This window comes from Cimex lectularius, unplaced genomic scaffold (genome assembly GCF_000648675.2).
Source record: "Cimex lectularius strain Harlan isolate CLEC.00 unplaced genomic scaffold, Clec_2.1 scaffold150, whole genome shotgun sequence".
NCBI lineage: Eukaryota > Metazoa > Arthropoda > Insecta > Hemiptera > Cimicidae > Cimex > Cimex lectularius.
Window position 1 is genome coordinate 505,406 of NW_019392717.1, and position 18,660 is coordinate 524,065.

At 33.7% G+C, this 18,660-nt stretch overlaps 2 protein-coding genes and 1 non-coding gene across 5 annotated transcripts; 2 read left to right on the top strand and 1 right to left on the bottom strand.

Annotated features, from left to right (window-relative positions):
- Nucleotides 1-1,793: 1,793 nt before the first annotated feature.
- Nucleotides 1,794-1,865, top strand: Trnaw-cca. Its single transcript has one exon. It is a non-coding gene; the product is annotated as a tRNA-Trp (tRNA).
- Nucleotides 1,866-3,517: 1,652 nt separating this feature from the next.
- Nucleotides 3,518-8,432, top strand: LOC106665333 (bestrophin homolog 17-like). Of its 2 annotated transcripts, none has more exons than XM_014391683.2 (13): nucleotides 3,518-3,673; nucleotides 3,742-3,852; nucleotides 3,931-4,102; nucleotides 4,158-4,526; nucleotides 4,589-4,714; nucleotides 4,799-4,906; nucleotides 4,962-5,198; nucleotides 5,267-5,420; nucleotides 6,717-6,826; nucleotides 6,885-7,025; nucleotides 7,099-7,204; nucleotides 7,282-7,354; nucleotides 7,747-8,432. In XM_014391683.2, exons 1-13 carry the CDS (start codon nucleotides 3,603-3,605, stop codon nucleotides 8,402-8,404), a joined length of 2,436 nt encoding a protein of 811 aa, XP_014247169.1. In that variant the 5' UTR covers nucleotides 3,518-3,602; the 3' UTR covers nucleotides 8,405-8,432. The 2 variants fall into 2 exon arrangements, with proteins under 2 accessions (XP_014247169.1, XP_014247161.1); XM_014391675.2 differs by having other exon boundaries at nucleotides 3,519-3,673; nucleotides 5,258-5,420.
- A 1,554-nt stretch (nucleotides 8,433-9,986) lies between these two features.
- Nucleotides 9,987-18,605, bottom strand: LOC106661916 (anaphase-promoting complex subunit 5). Of its 2 annotated transcripts, XR_001339794.2 has the most exons (14): nucleotides 18,320-18,605; nucleotides 18,153-18,247; nucleotides 17,888-18,098; nucleotides 14,280-14,541; nucleotides 13,640-13,829; nucleotides 13,390-13,568; nucleotides 13,214-13,328; nucleotides 13,017-13,145; nucleotides 12,715-12,948; nucleotides 11,345-11,529; nucleotides 11,050-11,281; nucleotides 10,568-10,825; nucleotides 10,301-10,479; nucleotides 9,987-10,233 (listed from the first exon to the last, which is right to left on the bottom strand). XR_001339794.2 is itself a non-coding variant. In XM_014385678.2 (13 exons), exons 1-13 carry the CDS (start codon nucleotides 18,459-18,461, stop codon nucleotides 10,372-10,374), a joined length of 2,340 nt encoding a protein of 779 aa, XP_014241164.1. In that variant the 5' UTR covers nucleotides 18,462-18,605; the 3' UTR covers nucleotides 10,298-10,371. The 2 variants fall into 2 exon arrangements, 1 of the variants encoding a protein (XP_014241164.1); XM_014385678.2 differs by lacking the exon at nucleotides 9,987-10,233 and having other exon boundaries at nucleotides 10,298-10,479.
- Nucleotides 18,606-18,660: the final 55 nt, after the last annotated feature.

Sequence of the window (18,660 nt, forward strand, 5' to 3'; positions counted from 1 at the left end):
ATGGTTCATGTGTATTCACTAGCCTAGAAAAACAACTTGCTGTGTGCCTCTGAACTTGGTTTTATTCAGAGTTCCAAGATAACTTGGTCAAATTACCTGCATTTTGTGCTCTTGAGTGGAGCCAATATGAACACTTCCGGTCCTGACCCTAACTAAATGAGTCCAAATCCTGGTGAATCACGATGCCAGAGATGACATACATCAAAAGATTCTTTAAAGGGCCACACAGAAGAATTACTGGAGGGTAACTAATAAAACTTGCATTCTGGTCTGCCAATGAAGGTATACAAACCAGATATGATTATTAGCAGAAGAAACATTGTGGAGATTTTGAAAGTTAAACTATATTTTCCATTTCAAACAGCAAAAAAATTTTGTGATCAAATAGATTTGATGGGTTTATAATTTCATTTTTTTTTTTTTTGCCATGATGAGGTCAGTAGCAATAAAGTATGGTGTAGTTAATCATCTTGCTTAGACACTGACTCTTCATAGTCCAGTATTTACCAGGAAAATACAAGTCCTATGCTTCTATAATAAAAGGCTGCAGTTGAAAAACAAGGTTAAATGCCAAGGGATAATCTTTGATAAAAAATTAACTGGGAACCCTCACCTAAGCAATCTAAAAAAGCAAAATATTACTAAGGCCACAAGAAGGTCTAGGGAAATCTTGGGAACAAAAACTGAAATGCCTGTTGGTTATATACAGCAGTAATAAGACCGAAATTATCTATGGCTCAATGTGGTGAATCAAAATTCAGCAAAAACATGGCCCAAATATTAGGCAACACAGAAAGACCTGGGGTCACCTTTCTTCCAAAGGTCTCTATTATCTACGTCCACTTGGAAGGGTCTGTCAAGGTTGAGCTTTTCTCTCATTTTTTCAGATCCCATTATGGTCAACTTGTTTATCCTTATCTTTCCAGAATTTTGCAGTGGCTCTTCCTTAGATCTGTCTTTATTTCCTTGTATCTCAGGAGTCTGTTGACATTCTCAAAAACAACCTTTCATATATAAATATGAAGGTCGAGTGACGTTTCCATTCCTGTAGTGGTGCAGGTATGCATTGCACCCTGTTTGGTCTGTGTCTTTGTTCAATGTTTTAGCCACCATGCTAGAGCACCATATGTGACCATGGCTCTGACCATATGCCATTTTGGGATTTATTCCCCAGTTTTTACTGCATTACCTTTGGCCAATGCTTAATAGTGCCTATGTGTTTAGCCTTAGCTTTATGCAGGATGTTGCCTATGTGTTTTCCCATTTGAGCCTTTGGTCAAGGGTACTTTGTTTCTTTGGATTGTTTCCTTTTTTTGTGAAAAGTATGAAATATGTTTTCTTAGGGTTTTCTGTTTTTCTCACACCATCTTCCTACAATATTTAGAGCGTTTTTCATCTGATATGGCAGTGACTTCAAATTTCCCTTTTTTAATTGTTCCACTGTTGCATTGTGCTTTGTCTTATATTATAGTTATGTTGTTTACTTCTTTATTTAATAAAGTACTTTTTTCTTTCATTCATTAATGTCCAATTTACAAAAAATAGTTGCTCTTATACCTGTATTTAACCAATTAGACCATTGTATAATTGCATGTGCATATAGTACAATAAAAATATTTACTTATATTAGAAAAAAAATTGCAACAATAAATATTTAATGAAAATAAAAATTCAAGTAATATATGTAAAAAATTAGAACTTCAGGTAAACAAATAAACAAATTGTTTTAAAAAAATCCTTCTCATTGACTGGAAGTCCCATTGATATAGGTAGAAGTAAAGGACGAAAAGTAAGACTCCGTGGCGCAACGGTAGCGCGTCTGACTCCAGATCAGAAGGTTGCGTGTTCAAATCACGTCGGGGTCATTTATTTTTTACCACTTTCGCAGGCCGATTTTTTTTATGTTCAAATTTGCAAAAACGTCTGCTATACAGACCAAAGTTTAATGAATACAATTCCTTCTGTCTTCGAGTTGATTCCAATCAATTTCATTTCCCTCATACAAAATTTATCATATTAAAAATATCAATTCAAATGTGCTGCATGAAAATAAAAATCCCATTATCATAATGTAAAACTATGATGATTTTCGGTTAGTTTGGTAAGCAACTGTTTTTGTTGTTCTCTTTAGTAAACCATAGTTCTTTTCAGTTTTTACTTTGTTGAAAAAATTATAGTGCTTAAACAAATATACATTTAATTTCAATTAATTATTCTTTTCAATTTAAAGTCTTGGTTAAGGTGAAAAAGTTAGTGTCATGAGCGGGATTCCAACCCACGACCTTAGATAAAAAGAATAATTAATTGATATAATTGGTATGGTCAATTATGACTGCTAAACATATGTGGATATATATTTAATTTTTTGATGGTGTACATCATGATTGTGTGATACTCCATAGTAAGATGATGGATAGGAGAAGAAAGACAATTTATTTCCTACTCATCATCTTAAATATATATTTGTTATATTTTTCCCATTTTATGGTCATTAGGTCAATGCCATTTTAGTCCTATAAAAGTGTATTTCCTTTTAAACTAATCCCACAGATATGCGATTACCTGTTCTTGAATGGATAAATTAAAAATACTTCTACTTCTGTTTCCAGATAGCCATGAATCAAGACAAACGGGGTTGATACCATTGCTTACATGCTTAATTGGTCTTCCCATAATTTTTTTTACCAAACAATCAGAAAATCATCATAGTTTTGACATTATGATAATGGAATTTTTATTTTCATGGTGCAAATTTGAGGATTCATATTTTTATTATGACAAATTTTGTATGAGGGAAATGAAGTTGATTGGAATCAACTTTACCTGATATTTGAAGACAGAAGGAACTGTATACATTAAACTTTGGTCTGTATAGCAGATGTTTTTGCAAAGTTGACCATCTCCGTAAGGTAAAGATCTAGGTTTCAAATCCAGTGGCCCTCTATTTGAACCTGACAATTACAAATGGGCTTTTTTTTTGTTTTTCTTTTTTGTTCATAAAGACCGGCACCCAGAGGATTCATATAACTCGTAGTTGAAATAACCTTGTAAAAAAGTTGTATGATCCAACTAGATTCTATAATAGTAATAAACAGTTTTGTACTCATATCCATCCAATGTTCCCTTTTATGAATAATTTAGAAAAAAGTATCATCTGGAAATTCATCAAATAAAACAATTTTTTTGTATGAGTTTGTTTTAAACAAAGAAATAATGGTTATTGAAACTAATACTTAACTAATAATGAACTACTAATACTAACTTAATAATAAAACATACCGGACTCTGCATGAATTTCACAAAAATGTATATATTTTTTAATGTTCAGTATTCAATAATTACACATGTAGAAAACATCATTTATGCAATTGCTCTAGTTTTTGTTTAAACTTTAACATTATTCTACATGAAAACTGCACTTTATTTATTTTTTGATGGATTCAGAAAGCAAAAAGTCAAATTTATCTGCCTCTTTTTCTTAATAATTTATTTATTTAGATCTCATAGAATCTGTTTTTGTATTAAAATTGTCAGCAGATAGTATTTGTGTAGTAGTAGTAGTGATTTTTTATAAGTTTATTTTTAAAGTAAAGGAAATTTAAATGACTGTGACATATACAGCTCAAGTAGCATCATGCAAACGCTTTGGCTGTTTTTGGAAATTGCTCTTTAGGCCAGTATAATTTACAACTGTGACTTTATTTTTCCGATTAACATTTTAATTGTGTGATGTATGAATAGGTGGAAAGGAAGCATTTATAAGCTATTATGGCCAAACCTCACCGTTTACATCATGATGTATTCAACTTTGAGTATATGTTACAGATTTTTATTGGATGAACATCAAAAAACGTAATTTAGTAGACTTTCTTCTCTTCAAAAAAGGAAAATATCATTTTTGTTTTAAATAATTATGTTTTCACACTTCAGAATATTTGAGAAATTATCCGTCCACTGCCAAACATATGGAGACTTAATACCAGTGTCATTCGTACTAGGATTTTACATTTCTATTGTCGTTAAGAGATGGTGGGATCAGTATTTGAGCATCCCTTGGCCGGATCCATTAGCTGTATTAGTCAGTGCTTTTGTATGGGGTCAGGTAATGTTTAAAAAAAATTAATAAAACATTTTTATTGTGTTGAATGGTTTTCTAGGACGAAAGATCCAGGTTGATGAGAAGGACCGTCATAAGATACGCCAACCTTTCTTTAGTCATAACCCTCCGAATGATGTGCCCTACAGTGAAAAAACGCTTTCCAACTCTCGACCATATGGTAGAAGCAGGTTTTATGCTGCCAAATGAGAAAAAAATGTTTGACAAACTCGAAGAAAGAACTTTGCATCCAAAATATTGGCTGCCACTTGTCTGGTCTATTCATATCTTAAACACAGCCAGGAGAGAAGACAGAATCAGGGATGATTTTGGCCTTAACACATTGATAAACGGTGTCAACACGTTTCGAGCAGGATGTGGTAGTTTACTCAATTACGACTGGATTAGCATACCATTGGTCTATTCGCAAGTAAAATTGTTACATTGCTTAAATTGAATACAAATAAAATACATGAATATTTGTATTTAAAGGTTGTGACATTGGCAGTATATACATATTTTTTAGCAACTCTGATGGGTAATCAATATTTAAATCCTACAAAAGGGTATTCGAATCACACAATAGACCTTGTTGTACCCATATTCACACTTCTCCAAGTATGTTAACAAAGTAAACACTAATATAAGTACTATTAAAATAAATAAAATCAATCATAGCATTTATATAATTTTTTCTTGCAGTTTTTCTTTTATATGGGTTGGCTATTGGTAGCTGAAACATTAGTTAACCCTTTTGGTGAGGATGATGATGATTTTGAAGTAAATTGGCTGATTGACAGGAATTTACAAGTAATATTGTTATTAAGGGGACATTGAACGGCCAGTTAATAAACTGTTTTCTTAGGTCTCGTATCTAATTGTTGATGAAGTACATGAAGAATATCCGGAACTTGTCAAGGATCAATATTGGGAGGAAGTCATACCAACAGAACTGCCTTATACAGAAGCGGCCAAACAATATTATACTGAACCGTTCTTGGGCTCTACTCAAAATGTTGATGTACCTTTGGACCAACGAGGCTTTATTTTAATGTCCATGCTCAATGAACCTGATGTCCCATTAAAGACAGTTTCTATAATTGTAGGTTTAAATTACTTTAAACTTTCATTTGTGTCTTTCAAAAATAATATAACTTAAAGGAACGAAAGGAGACAACTCCAGTGCAGATACTTCCAGTATTGTTACCAAATATCGATTTGAATTCTAACACTTCATCACCAGAAGATAAAAGAAAATCATCAAATTCTATCCTCGACCTTCTAAAGAAAAATATTTATGGTGACAACAGTAAAAGATCCATAAGTGAGTTTTATTTTTATATTAATTCCAAAAAATTGCACTTTTAAAATGAACATAAAATAAGAAGATAGTCATTTTAATTCTCAGTCCATTATTTGAATTGATGTATTGAATTTATTAAAACCTGTACAATATTTAATAATCAACCACAAGGGATATTTTGTGCATAGAATTGTAATCAAATGCAATAAAAATGTGAAATTTGTATATTCTTAACTGCTTTCTGTTCAAAAATATAATAACATATATAAGTATAAACAAGATACTTTAGTTTAGTAAAGGATTTCTGTTTTGCACCCAAACCTGAATCCTGAGATTAATAAGTTCCCAGAGGTTTGTTTGATCATACCTGACTACAATAATATAATCTATCAATTAAGCACCTCCTTATAACAAATGAAATATTCAACGCAAAACCACAATTAAATACATCTAAAAAATAATAAAAACAAATGAAAATTCTTTACACCATTTTAAAAACACCAAAGAAGAATTTAAAATCTTTTATATCACAACCTATTTAAATTTTATTCCTTCTAGTTTAATTTATTCTTTGTAAAGAACAAAGATTAAAATTAAAAAATCTTTTATATTTTATATTACGACCCATTTTAAAATTCGAATTCAATTTTCTCATGGATCAAGAGCAATGTTGATAGGTGGCCCTTGGAGGATCAGACTTGTAGAAGAATGGTAATCCTCACCTGATTAAGGATAGGCCATGCGAGATTGACCCAAGCCCGTGTATATGTCTGGTGCAATTCCTTGGCTCTATGTAGAGAATATAAGCTTGCCACTCAATATTGGAATCATGCTTGAGCATGGCAGCAAGTATCTGGGTTCCCTTTTCTGATTTTTGGATGAAACAGAGTTGTCTTATTTTATATATAGCAATGATAGGTTTGTGTCACTAGCGTGTGTGGAGAGGATACGTGTAGAGGAGATGGAGGTATAAAGTACTTCACCACGAATGAATGGTATGCAAATGAAAAGAAAAAGTATTTAAGAATAAGTGAGAGTGTTAATTTTGGATCAAGGAACTGGGTGTGTTGGGTGAATTGACCTAGCTGTTTGACAGTCACGTATTTTTTTTATCAAGACAAAAGAATAAAATTAAAGAATCATTTTATATTTTAGTTTACAGCCTATTAACAAAATTAACAATTTTTCAAATGAAATCAAAATTATTTTATCAAGAAAAGTAAATTAAAGAACCTTTTTTTTTTGTTGTTGGTTTCAAAATATAACTAATCTAAACGTTTAAAAAAAAAATCTAAACAGTTATATGCTTGAATTTAGGTTCTGATACAGTTACTGTGAGACAAAAGTCTATAGCTATTTCTCACAAGAGTGGATCTCTCGGTTACAGCGTAGCATCCACGTTTAGGCGCAACTTCAATGATTTTCCAGTAAATTTTTTTACTTTAATAGTGTATACACAAATTGATAATTTTGCTTATTTTTCAGGAAGACATATTTTGGATGTCAGATTTCTCTCTTGCTGAGCCGCGGTCAAAATTGTTAAAAGCCCCTCCGACCGGTACAGATTTGGATTCAGGACAGTTGATAAACAATGTCTTCCCGTTGGATAAATTTCCTTGTACAGTGGTAACAATTAAACAGGAATTTTCAAAATTTAGATATTGAAGCCAACAATAAAATGATATTTTAACTATTGTAGGAAAATTTACAATCACAATCAGTTAAGACACAAAGCGTCAAACCGTATGAAAAAATGAAACAAATAGCTAAAAGCTGGCATGGTCAAGGCTTGTCTAATGGGCAAGGTTCGAATCGTTTTCTTATATGAAATTATCTGTTTGCTGTATGTCGCAAATCTTTTGAATGTTTTTTTTTTTTTAAGGACAAGGAGAACAATTTATTCGTGGAATGAAAATGCAATTAACTAATAATCTGGGACTAGCTAGTAGCCTCTGGTAAGACCAATATTTTTTAAAACAAATGCATGGGTCTAGAAGGCTCTGCTGAGGCTAGGTCTAGAAGGGCAAAGGTCATACAGATTGTGCATAAGTCGTACCAAGATCACACTAGAAAACATTCTAATTGGAGTGAGATCACAGTGGAGTCCAGTGGCCTATTCAAAAATATGACTCTTGCTGGGGGGGGGGGAGAAAAAATTAGAAACAGGAAAAGAATTAGCATGATTAAAGCACAGAGGGCCAGATGACCAATGTAGTTTGCTGGCTCTAAAGCTAGCAAAAAATAAGCATTTTTGCAATAGTATGCTTAAATTAAAAAATATATACATATATTTATAAATTTGTAATAAAGTCAATATAATTTATAAATAATCAGATTTATTTTTTAGCCATACTCTCAATAGTCAAAATAACTTGGCAGCTCGAAGTCAACTTAGCTTTCTTGATGTTGAACTACCGAGTCCTTCATTAGCGGTCATCAATCCATTAGACACAATTAACAAAGGTACCCCCTTAAATGATCAAACAAGCAAAGAATCTCTGAGAAAACTCGCCAATAAGGAAGAAGAGATAGTACCCTTGGATCAACAAATATTGCTCGAAGACCAAACCAATCCTTGTCGTAGCAATATTGTTCCTGAACCTGAACGGATCGATGAAACAGAGCTGGAATGTCCAAAAGTGCACTTTGAAAATGAATCCACAAAACAATCTCTTTCCAATGAAGTTGAACTTAGGAAATTGGACGCCTCAATAAAATACAGAAACATTTCTCCGAATCTGATCGACAAAAAAGCCTTCGACGTAGACGAGTCTCACTTAAATGTTTCAGATCCGATCAGTTTTGAAAAGCCAGCTCCTACCCCGGCCATCGTCATACCAGGGTCTATAATGCAGAATGATCACCTCAGTTTACCAGTATTAGAGCATGAACCTTCTCAAGCTCATACTTTCAACGAGAGCCCAATAATAAATCTTGTAATTAATGAAAACGCTGATGCTTACCCACCCTGTCCAGGTGAAGATACGACTGACCAAAATGCATAAACATTCCAGCTTAGACTAAATAACAAAATAGTCAATTTTATGTAAAAAAGTTATTTTATTATATGAGGCAGATGTTAGAATATTACATGTGTTTTTTTTTAAATTATTTTTATTAATATATTTTGAATTTTGAACCATATTTTTACTCATAATACATCATTGGGGCAAATTGTCTTTAGCCAGCTACCGTTAATCTCCCTCAACTGTTTGTTTCTACTTGTCACATATTTTCATCTTACTTTGATAATGTTAATTATTTTAAGGATAATAAACACAGTTAATAAAAAAAGAAGGATGAAATGAAATAATCTAATCATATATTTTACCAAGTACCTTAAAAAGATATCTTTGTATTATATGAAAAACAAAAATATTGAACTAATATTGCCCTATAGTTAAAAGAGAATAGGAAAAGGTTCCCTCCAGGGCCTGGAACACTTTTTTTCAAAATTATTTTACTTTAATTTTTCAAATTTAATTACATCTGCCCTCTCTTGTACCGAATTGCACTAACCCCTCCTCTCTAAGATGTACCCATGGCTTAGTACCAATTTTGTGACTGGCCATTTAATGGGTATATCCTATACTGATTACTGATTTATATAAGCCCCGCTACTCACACGCACTCACCCCTATATCTACCTCTCCTATGCCAGGAAACAATAACAGCCATTCAAAGGAATATAAGAGAATGCAGCCTCCATTTTCTTGTAATGATGGGAAGAATCATGGATGACCTGTCAAGGGAAAATTACAATTAAATCACCTCAGGTCTTCATATCAAGAATATAAAAATCAACCAAAGAATGATGCAAATACTTGGAAGAATAGTGGAATACCTACATCGACTTCAGATCACTGTTCATGTGGACAAACACTTCTACAGGCAGTGGATCACTTGCTGATGGAGGGTGACGGTGTCTAACCGGCCAAGTTTGCAATGCATGGATTACAATGGCCCTGGGCAAAAAGTGAGTTTTTTAAGGAGGATAAATCAAATCTTTACAGACTCATAAAAGAAATATTTGTTTTTCTAGAGCAGAGGCATTGACTGTCACTCAGTTAATCATGAAGTTTTAATATTTCTTATTAACATGAAACTTCTTCAGTTGTAAAGTGCGTGCTGCATGATGCTGCTCAGGATGATTTTTGATACTGTTCCGGAACATGAGCAGAGCAGCATACATTACCTCTTGCAGCCCACCTGTTATTCCAGCTTTTCTGTAACTTACAATAAACCGGCAGGCCTTGAGAATCACTCAACCCAGTGTTACCTTGGTTTTCTCCACCCAGCCACCGAGTTTTGCTCCAGGGGCTATTAATGGCTAGGCCATTTCAGTCCTCAGCACAACCAGTTACTTAAACCAATTCACTCTATTAAATACATTCTTTCCTATTTGCATATCATTCACTCAGGGAAGTATTTTTAAAACTAATCTAGTTGAGGGTCAATGGGGTTCTAAATATTCTGCCATTGGCCCTTACAAACTACATATTTAAGCTCTCAACACACACTAGGAATACAAAACTATCAGTACTACATTCAATAAAGCAACTTTATTTCTTTGAAAAATTGGAAAAGGGACCCAGATACTTGCTGCTGTGCTGAAGCACAACATTCTCATATCAGACATGCTCTTTATACAGAGCCAAGGAATGGAACTTTTTAATTAAATAGGACATAGTTTTTATCTACATGTCTACACGTAGCTTTGGTCCAAAACTAAGTGTGTATGTCAATCTCTCATGGCCTCTTGTTAATCGGCTGAGATCCTCTGTCGATACTTGCCCTCAGAGGATCTGACTGATAGAAGAGGGATCATCAACCCCTATAAAAATATTTAAAACAAAAATAATAATAGTTTAAGGATTATTAGGTAATAATTTTCACCCTACATAAAAGAAGTTATAATTGCAAAGTAAAATATACAATTGATCACAGTATAAAAATCAATAGAGATCTAGCATCATGAGGAAGGAGAGTCATTTGTTGGAAATTGTTCATCTAATATTCTAAATTCAAAAGCGTATTTGTTCCTTTCTGTAAACATTCCAATATTGTGACTTAATAAAGCCTGGAACATAAATTGAAAAATATTATTACAACATTCAACCCATCAGCAGCTTTTTCCAAAGGTCTTTGAAAATACGTATATGAATTACCTGTAAATAGACAATCCTTTTTACTTTAGAATAATTTTCTATCTGCTTAGCTAGCTCAGCAGCCTTGCTCAAAATCCTTATAGATTCTTGGATAACATCAAGTCGTACTGGAAATGGCGAATTGGCCACAGAGGAGACTTTGCATTTGGCAAAAATTACAAGGCAGTCTGACATATCACTGTAGCAACCATTTGAAAGGACTACGAGCAATGTTCTTTCAACTAATTTCAAAGCTTGACAACTCATTCCCATATCATGCTAAAACATTCAATAAAGATTATTTTGACATAAATAATTACCAATGAATCGTTTTATTCTTTAAAAGTAAAATTCTATATTGTTAAATATTAAAAAGCATACTACTAATAAGTTTGCTTTTTCTGTAAAAGCACTAGGCTGTAATTCCCATTATGGCATTAGGTGGTTGGAATAATTTTGTCTAATGATTAAGTAATTAAATTGTTCAATTATCCATGTTTTACCTGAATGTTAGATATCTCTAAAGCAATTAAACCTGTCCAATAATCTATCGAATGGTGGGAAGCAATGCTCAAAGCATCACAGAGTTTCATAATTGAACCCTTTGGGTTTGCTTTTGCTGCAAAAAGTAAGGCTCTAATTCTCATCACTGGGTTTTTTGTCATACTATGAACTTTATTCGCACACTCTAATGCTTCCTGACGGTTTCCTTTCACAAGTAATAGTTCACAGAGTCTGTAGAAATTGATGATTAAACTATAATCTGTATGTTAAAAAAGTTAAAAGAATTTTAATTACCTGAGCAAACTTTCAAGCTCATCAACTGTAGCCAACTGAGTTATTGCCAGGTGTGCATGCTGCCACTGACCTTTGTGCAATGATTCTATGAAGTAGAGAACGTTTTCACTCCACAACCACCATTTGGATCCTGGTACTCTATCTTTGCCATGATTTACAAGTGACCATGCGATCTGGTATTCACCCTAGGGAGATTATTTTTTTTACAACAAATAATAGCCCTTATGTAAGCTTAGATAATCAAACTTTACAAATCAAGTGGGAGAGAAGTCAGCCAATACTGGAACTCTTTGGTTTGTAATACGATACAGTCAGGAACGACATCATCATTTAGATACTGTATGGGATTGTAAGGGTGGGATGGACTTGAGGAAAGAGTTTGGGCTTAGGGTGGAGGGTTAGTTTGGAGTGGAAATTGCAGTGTCTTCAAATCAGATCCTCCATGAATGGGATTTTTGGATCTTTATGAGGGGCATCAGTGGCTGTAACTGTTTAGGTGTTGACACAACAATCATCACTGTAAGATAAAGGTCTAGAGTTCAAATTCAAGAGCCCTGCATTTGAACCCGACATACTTACAAATGGGCTTTTTTTTTCAAAAACACCGGCACCCCGAGGGTCCACATAATTGAGTAGTTGAAATACCCTCGCAGGGGAGAAAAAAACAGATGAGTGGAGAAATTTGAGTTGAAAGGATTGTATTAATTCAATGTTGAAGGATTGGCTGACCCCTACAATTTGACTTTGTATGTCCAAATTGTTTGATGAGTGTTTTATAAGCGGTTAGTTTGTGTTATGCAAAATACATTATTAGGATACAAATCTATTATATAAATATTGATATACATACATGTATACATATACATTACATATATGTATACATATGTATACATGTATGTATGTATTATTATAATTATTGATTAAGAAGAATATTAATTGTGAATAAATTATTAGTTATAAAATATCCATATATTAATTACTCTTAATTAATCAATATATGAATAAATTATAAAATTTAATTAATTTGTGTTTTAAATATAAATAACGAAATGTTATAAATATTTAAATTAATTAACAATTAATAAAAATTAAAATATCGGTTTACACATATGTAAACGATAAAAATATAAAATCGTCTAGGTATATATAATTAATGATATTAATTATAAAATTTAATTAATTTGTGTTTTAAGCATAAATAACGAACTGTTATAAATATTTAAAATAATTAACAATTAATAAAAATTAAAATACCGGTTTACATATATGTAAACGATAAAAATATAAAATCGACGATTTCGGCCCATCTCAGTGTCTGAGTAGTTCTTGTCTTTTTAGTCGTATTAATTTAGATTATATTCTACAATTACCTGAAGAGCAAAGTAGTTTACTAAATTTGAAATTGCCAATATCAAAGCATCTCCTGCTGTATATTCTGAGATCCCTTGGGTTGATGTGTCGAGATGGAGTAACTGTTGTACGGAGAGAACGGCAAGCTCACATTTTCCGTACATATTCCACAAGGCGCTTCTAATCGCAAAACCAGACGACAGAAGGTCCATCATGGAATATTGATAATTGCGAATGTCACTTTTCGACAGAAGCTGAGAAATGTTAGAATCTATTAGAATCCAGAATATCATTAATTTAAGATGAACAAAAATCTCCATACCTCAAATACTTTTGAAGGCTGTGTACCTTGCTTTGCTAAATGCTCAGCGTATGACTGGAGGCCAAATGAAGATAAATAGTTCAAGTTCAAATCGTCACAATTTGAGATCGATCGTTCCATTAAAACATCCTGGGTAAGTTAAAAAACACAAATTATTTATCAATAAGAATATAAACTAAAAAGAATGCATTTAATACTTTCTCATCATTTTGAAGCTTATACATCCAGGCTTGTGCATGTTGTAAACAAACGTTGTCATTTGCTTCATGTGCTAGTGTAATTGCCTCTTTTAAAGCAAACAATGCTTCATCTCTTAAAAAGTAAAAATCAGTTTAAAAAATTTAAGCACTGAAAAATATAACACTGTTAATACCTGTGGTTAAATTTAGCTTGAAGAATAGCAAGGTTGAGAGCAGCAAATCTTAAGCCCTTGCAACGAACTGCCTCATCTTCGTATGAACTTGGGGCTTTTCTATCAAAATAATGATATAAGCTGTCAACAGCTCCGCAATACTCTTTAACTCTAGTGCAATTCATATAACTAAGAAAATGCTATAAAATACATAGAATATCACTTACAATAATTGTAAAAAATTCAAAATTTATGAATCGACAAAACTTACAGCTTCTGCATGTTCTGGATTAGTTGCAATGACATCTCGTAATTTTGCTTGAAGCTGAGGAGGTGGCATTGCTTGCTCAGGATTGTTCACTAACAATTTCGCTTGCTGAGCTATAAATAATTCAGCCTGTCTTCTTGACCAAAGGCCGATTGGAGGGTCATTTTTCTCAACTTCATCAAAAGAACAACAACTGTAAAATAAATTATTAGTTATTCAGATATCGTGAGATGCGGTCGGGAGTGATGTAGGTTTCAGAAAAACATTTTCTTTATCGTGCCAACGTTTCGATCTTTTATTGAGATCATCTTCAGGGCTCAAAGTGTTTGTCTTCTGTGTAATTGTGCCATCCTTGTGTGTCGTGTTGAGAGTGCCCAACCTGAAGATGATCTCAATAAAAGATCGAAACGTTGGCACGATAAAGAAAATGTTTTTCTGAAACCTACATCACTCCCGACCGCATCTCACGATATCTGAATAACTATAGATTAACGGTCACTAATCTCTACACATAAATTATTAGATTCATTCCTAACTAGACAATTTAAATTAAATAAAAAAAGTTACAAAAAATAATTTAATAACCTATGATGAAATGAAAAATGAAGGACAAAAAACAATTGCAAAGAAAAAAGAAAGATACCTTTGCTCAGACGATGCTCTTGGTGAAATGGGCTGAACAAGCTCTTCACAAATTGAGCTCAAATCCATTTCCATACTAATTCTATCTCCGAAGTGTTTACATTCAGACTCATCTAATTCTGTTACATCTTCAGCCTTCATATTGTGATCCAAGTTTACACTTCTCGAATTAAGAACGTAACTTTGATAAGCTTTGTACATGCCAACAGTCTGAGAAAAAGAAAGCTTTTCAAAAAATAATTTCACTCTTCTCAGGAAAAGACCTGCAACGAAGTTAAATTAATGTAATGCCGTGATGTCAATCAACGGTTTATTGAAAATTTTGAATTGTACTTTATTTAAAAAAAGTCAAGGAAAGTCAAAATTTGAAACAGGATACCGACATCCTTTCAGCAAACTGAGACCCAGTAGTGGAATCCAGAAACCAGGACCTGTCTGTTTGGAAGAATGGTTTTAGAAATGGAGGATCAGACTCAAACGAACTAAATTCCATTTTTTACATCGATAAATGATTTACTTTGATACAGTAAGGAAACCAAACTCGACTCGAAAAAATAAAATTGAACTGATGTTATAAATTGATATAACACAATGAATATCTCATGTAGCATCATTGCTACAACCAATCTGGATATACGGAATTAAACTGTGAGGTTCAACCAAGCGTTCCAACCTCCAAAGGATCTAGTGACTAAACTTTAAACCATTTCCAATGCTTCCATCTTTATATCCAACCTTACTATATATACATCTCCAAATTCCATTTATCTCCGGAACCGCAAGATACAGAATTTTCCATAAGACCCTAAACCCTCATCCTTACCCTTTAATCCAACATCTTTCATCCCTTGCACGTTTTGTGATTGTCATTGTTCACTCTTGTATGTTTCTGTTGTAAAATCCCTGCCAATATTCTTAGAGTAATTGTATTGCATAGATCTCCATTTAGCCTATTAAACAGTTGTTATTTTAAACCATGCAAGTGAGTTCAAAGACAATGGCATTATTGTACAGCGTGATATCAAGAGTAATTATGCCACTTGTTCAGTAACTTTAATGAAATCACTGAAAAAAATCTAGACAAAAATCACTCCTGAAAAAAATCATCACTTACTCTTCCTGACGCCCTCTAGGATGCTTAAAGCGACAAAAGGCCTCGTGAATGCTATAATACAAAATTTATGAACACAACAAAGTTGCTTGTAGCACTGTTGCAAATTGATAATTAAAAAATTTAAATCCTGATCTTAAGACTTAGGAAATAATTGTTTTTTAATAGCCTTATAAACTTTGCATGTTAGCCAAGAAACAATATATCTTATATGCGATATATATTCTTTGGAGGAGAAGGAAGAGTTGCACGAAAAAAAGGGCCCTGGATGACAGTGGGAATCGAACCCACGACCATGGGGTCTAGAGACAAGAGTTGGTTACTTGTCTACCATGGTACCCATTAGTCACAGTTCATTAGGCCTTTGATATGGCTGACTAAAAGTATTACAGTATTTTTTTTATCAATGATGATTCTATCTGAAATTGGATCTATTTTTTCACATTGGATGGAAGGAAATTCCAGTTGGTTGATTTAGAAATATTGAGTTGGGAAACTGTCTTTGGTCCTTGATTGGGTTTGGTGAGAATCCAATTTAATATTTACACATCTCACAGCTGCTGCTTATCAGTAATTGTTGATTTTCCGGAACAACCTCCATCCTCTAAAATTTCATCACAAAAATGAAATTTTGCATACAGACAATATTTACTACCAACCACTGTGCATGTCCCTCCTCCAACAATTTGGAGTGGTAGGGATTTCTCTCTTTCGTCTATTGTGGTGGCCTCTACTAATTTCTGTGAAGATTTTAGTTTCTTTTATATAATAAAAAAATAGACAGGGGTATGCTCTCAAGATCTATTGGGTTGTCCGGAAAATAATGCAGGATTTTAAGTTTTCATTAAAAAAAATCTATATAAAATATTCTGTTTACGTTTACAGGATTACTCATTTGTATGAATGTCAACACTTATTAATCCTCTTCCAAATGATATTGTTTGTTTACCTCTGTAGCATTCCGCTACTTCGAAATAATTCAGTCATCCTTATAATGTCAAAGCGAGAATTTCGTACGATTTTCTTTTACGAGTTTAAACTCGGCCGAAGCGGAGCCCAAACGGCTAGAAACATTAACCAAGTCTGGGGCGAGGGTTGTGTTAATGAGTGCACTGTGCAAAGGTGGTTTAAAAAATTTCGGGAGGGAGATTTCAGCCTTGAAGATGAAGAAGGTCGTAGAAGGCCTTCCTCTCTTAATGATGATGTTCTGCGATCAGTGGTGGAAGAAAACCCCAAAACAACTGTTCGAGAACTTGCAGAGCAACTCAAAGTCAGTAAAACGACCGTCGCTGACCACCTCAAGGCGATTGGAAAAGTGAAAAAACTCGAAAATTGGGTTCCACACTCATTAAACGATCGCCAAAAAAATCAGCGCTTTGATGTTTGTGCATCACTTCTTTGTCGAAACAAAAATGACCCATTTCTGGCCAGAATTGTTACATGTGACGAAAAGTGGATTCTCTACGATAACACTAGACGTTCTGGACAGTGGCTCGACAAAGGAGAAGCTCCAATACATTTTCCAAAGCCCCCAACTCATCAAAAAAAGGTAATGGTTACGGTATGGTGGGCTTCATTTGGTTTAATACACTACAGCTTCTTAAATCCTGGCGAAACCATCAATGCTGAATCATACTGTAACCAAATTAATACCATGCATCAGAAATTGGCAGTAATGAAGCCCTCTTTGGTCAATCGGAAAGGGCCCATTTTGTTGCATGACAACGCTCGACCACATGTGTCACGTGTAACGTCACAAAAATTATTGGAGCTTGGCTATGAAACTTTGCCTCACCCACCCTACTCTCCGGACCTCTCGCCTACTGACTACCATTTTTTTAGACACCTGGACCACTACTTACAACACATAATATTCAAAAATCAAACGGAACTGGAAAATGCATTTATTGACTTTATCAATTCTAAAAATTCTGAATTCTACTCAGACGGAATTAATAAGTTACCAACACGTTGGGAGAAATGTATTGAGAGTATGGGAAATTATTTTGATTAAAGAACATTGCTTTAAAGTAACTAGTTTCTTTTTTTTTGTTTAATACCAAAATCCTGCATTATTTTCCGGACAACCCAATACATAGCTCAATAGCGATTTTCACAGGTAGCACAACCTGTTCCTAGCTATTGTGGGACAGTTACGTTACGTTTGGTTTTCTGTCTTTTCTAGACTTAATCGGCATTGGCCATTTATAGGCCCATTTTTTTTTAAGTGGTACTTTACTAGAGCATATTCTATAAATATATTGTCACAATAGCTCGAGTGAAAAAGGCAGCAGCACATTGAGCCATTTTGAATCCCGCTCGTGACACTAGCTTTTTCATCTCAACCAAGACCTTAGATAAAAAGCATAATTATTTAAAAATAACACAGTCAATTATGACTACTAAATTTATTACTATATATAATTTAGGTTTTTGCCTGCTCTGCTGGTATTTTGTGTACTGTTTGGGCTGTAAGGAAAAAAGTATGACAAGCTCACCAATTTTACTACCCCTGTTGATTAACGTTTCGTAAGTGTTTGGTTCCAGCGGAAATTTCTCGACGGAGTTCAAAACGTCCATGATGCACCCGACATCGCGCTGCAACAAGTTGTGCGTTTCTCTTTTGAAATTTTCAACCAGGTCTGGTTCAAGGCAGTACTTGCCCGACTCGAGTATCCTTACAAATTCCTGGTAATCCATGTCAGGTGCCTAGAATCAAACACAGGATTATCTTCGTCATTAGAAACACAATTTCAAATTTACCTGAATCAGCATGAGAATCAACATGCAGAAGTCTCTCCTATAAATTGGTTTTTGTTCCTGTGGGAACAAAACTCTCTTCAACTGGCCACACATATCTATCATAATAAAACTTTAATACTCCTGAGACAAAAGTTTTTTTTAATATAAAAATTGCTTTGACCACTCACTTTTTGTTTTCAACTGACAAAGCTCATTTATGAGGATAACTATTGAGATTTTATAAGGGGTGACATACTCCAGCATACTGTTCTTGTTAACCCCCTTGAAATTCCAAATATCGTTGTGAGTGCCATTTTCGAACGTTGACATTTTCCACGATGGCGGAAAATCTTTTTGGAAAGTTCATGGACTAAAATCGACTTCGTAGGACGAAATCAATTTATCCCAGCTTACTTTTGAAGTGAAGTTCTTAAGTTATGAAAATATGAACCAAGTTTTGAAGTTTATTCTTTGTTTATATTTATACTCGTAAGAGCGTGTATAGTCGCGCTCAAGTTACTCAAAGTTC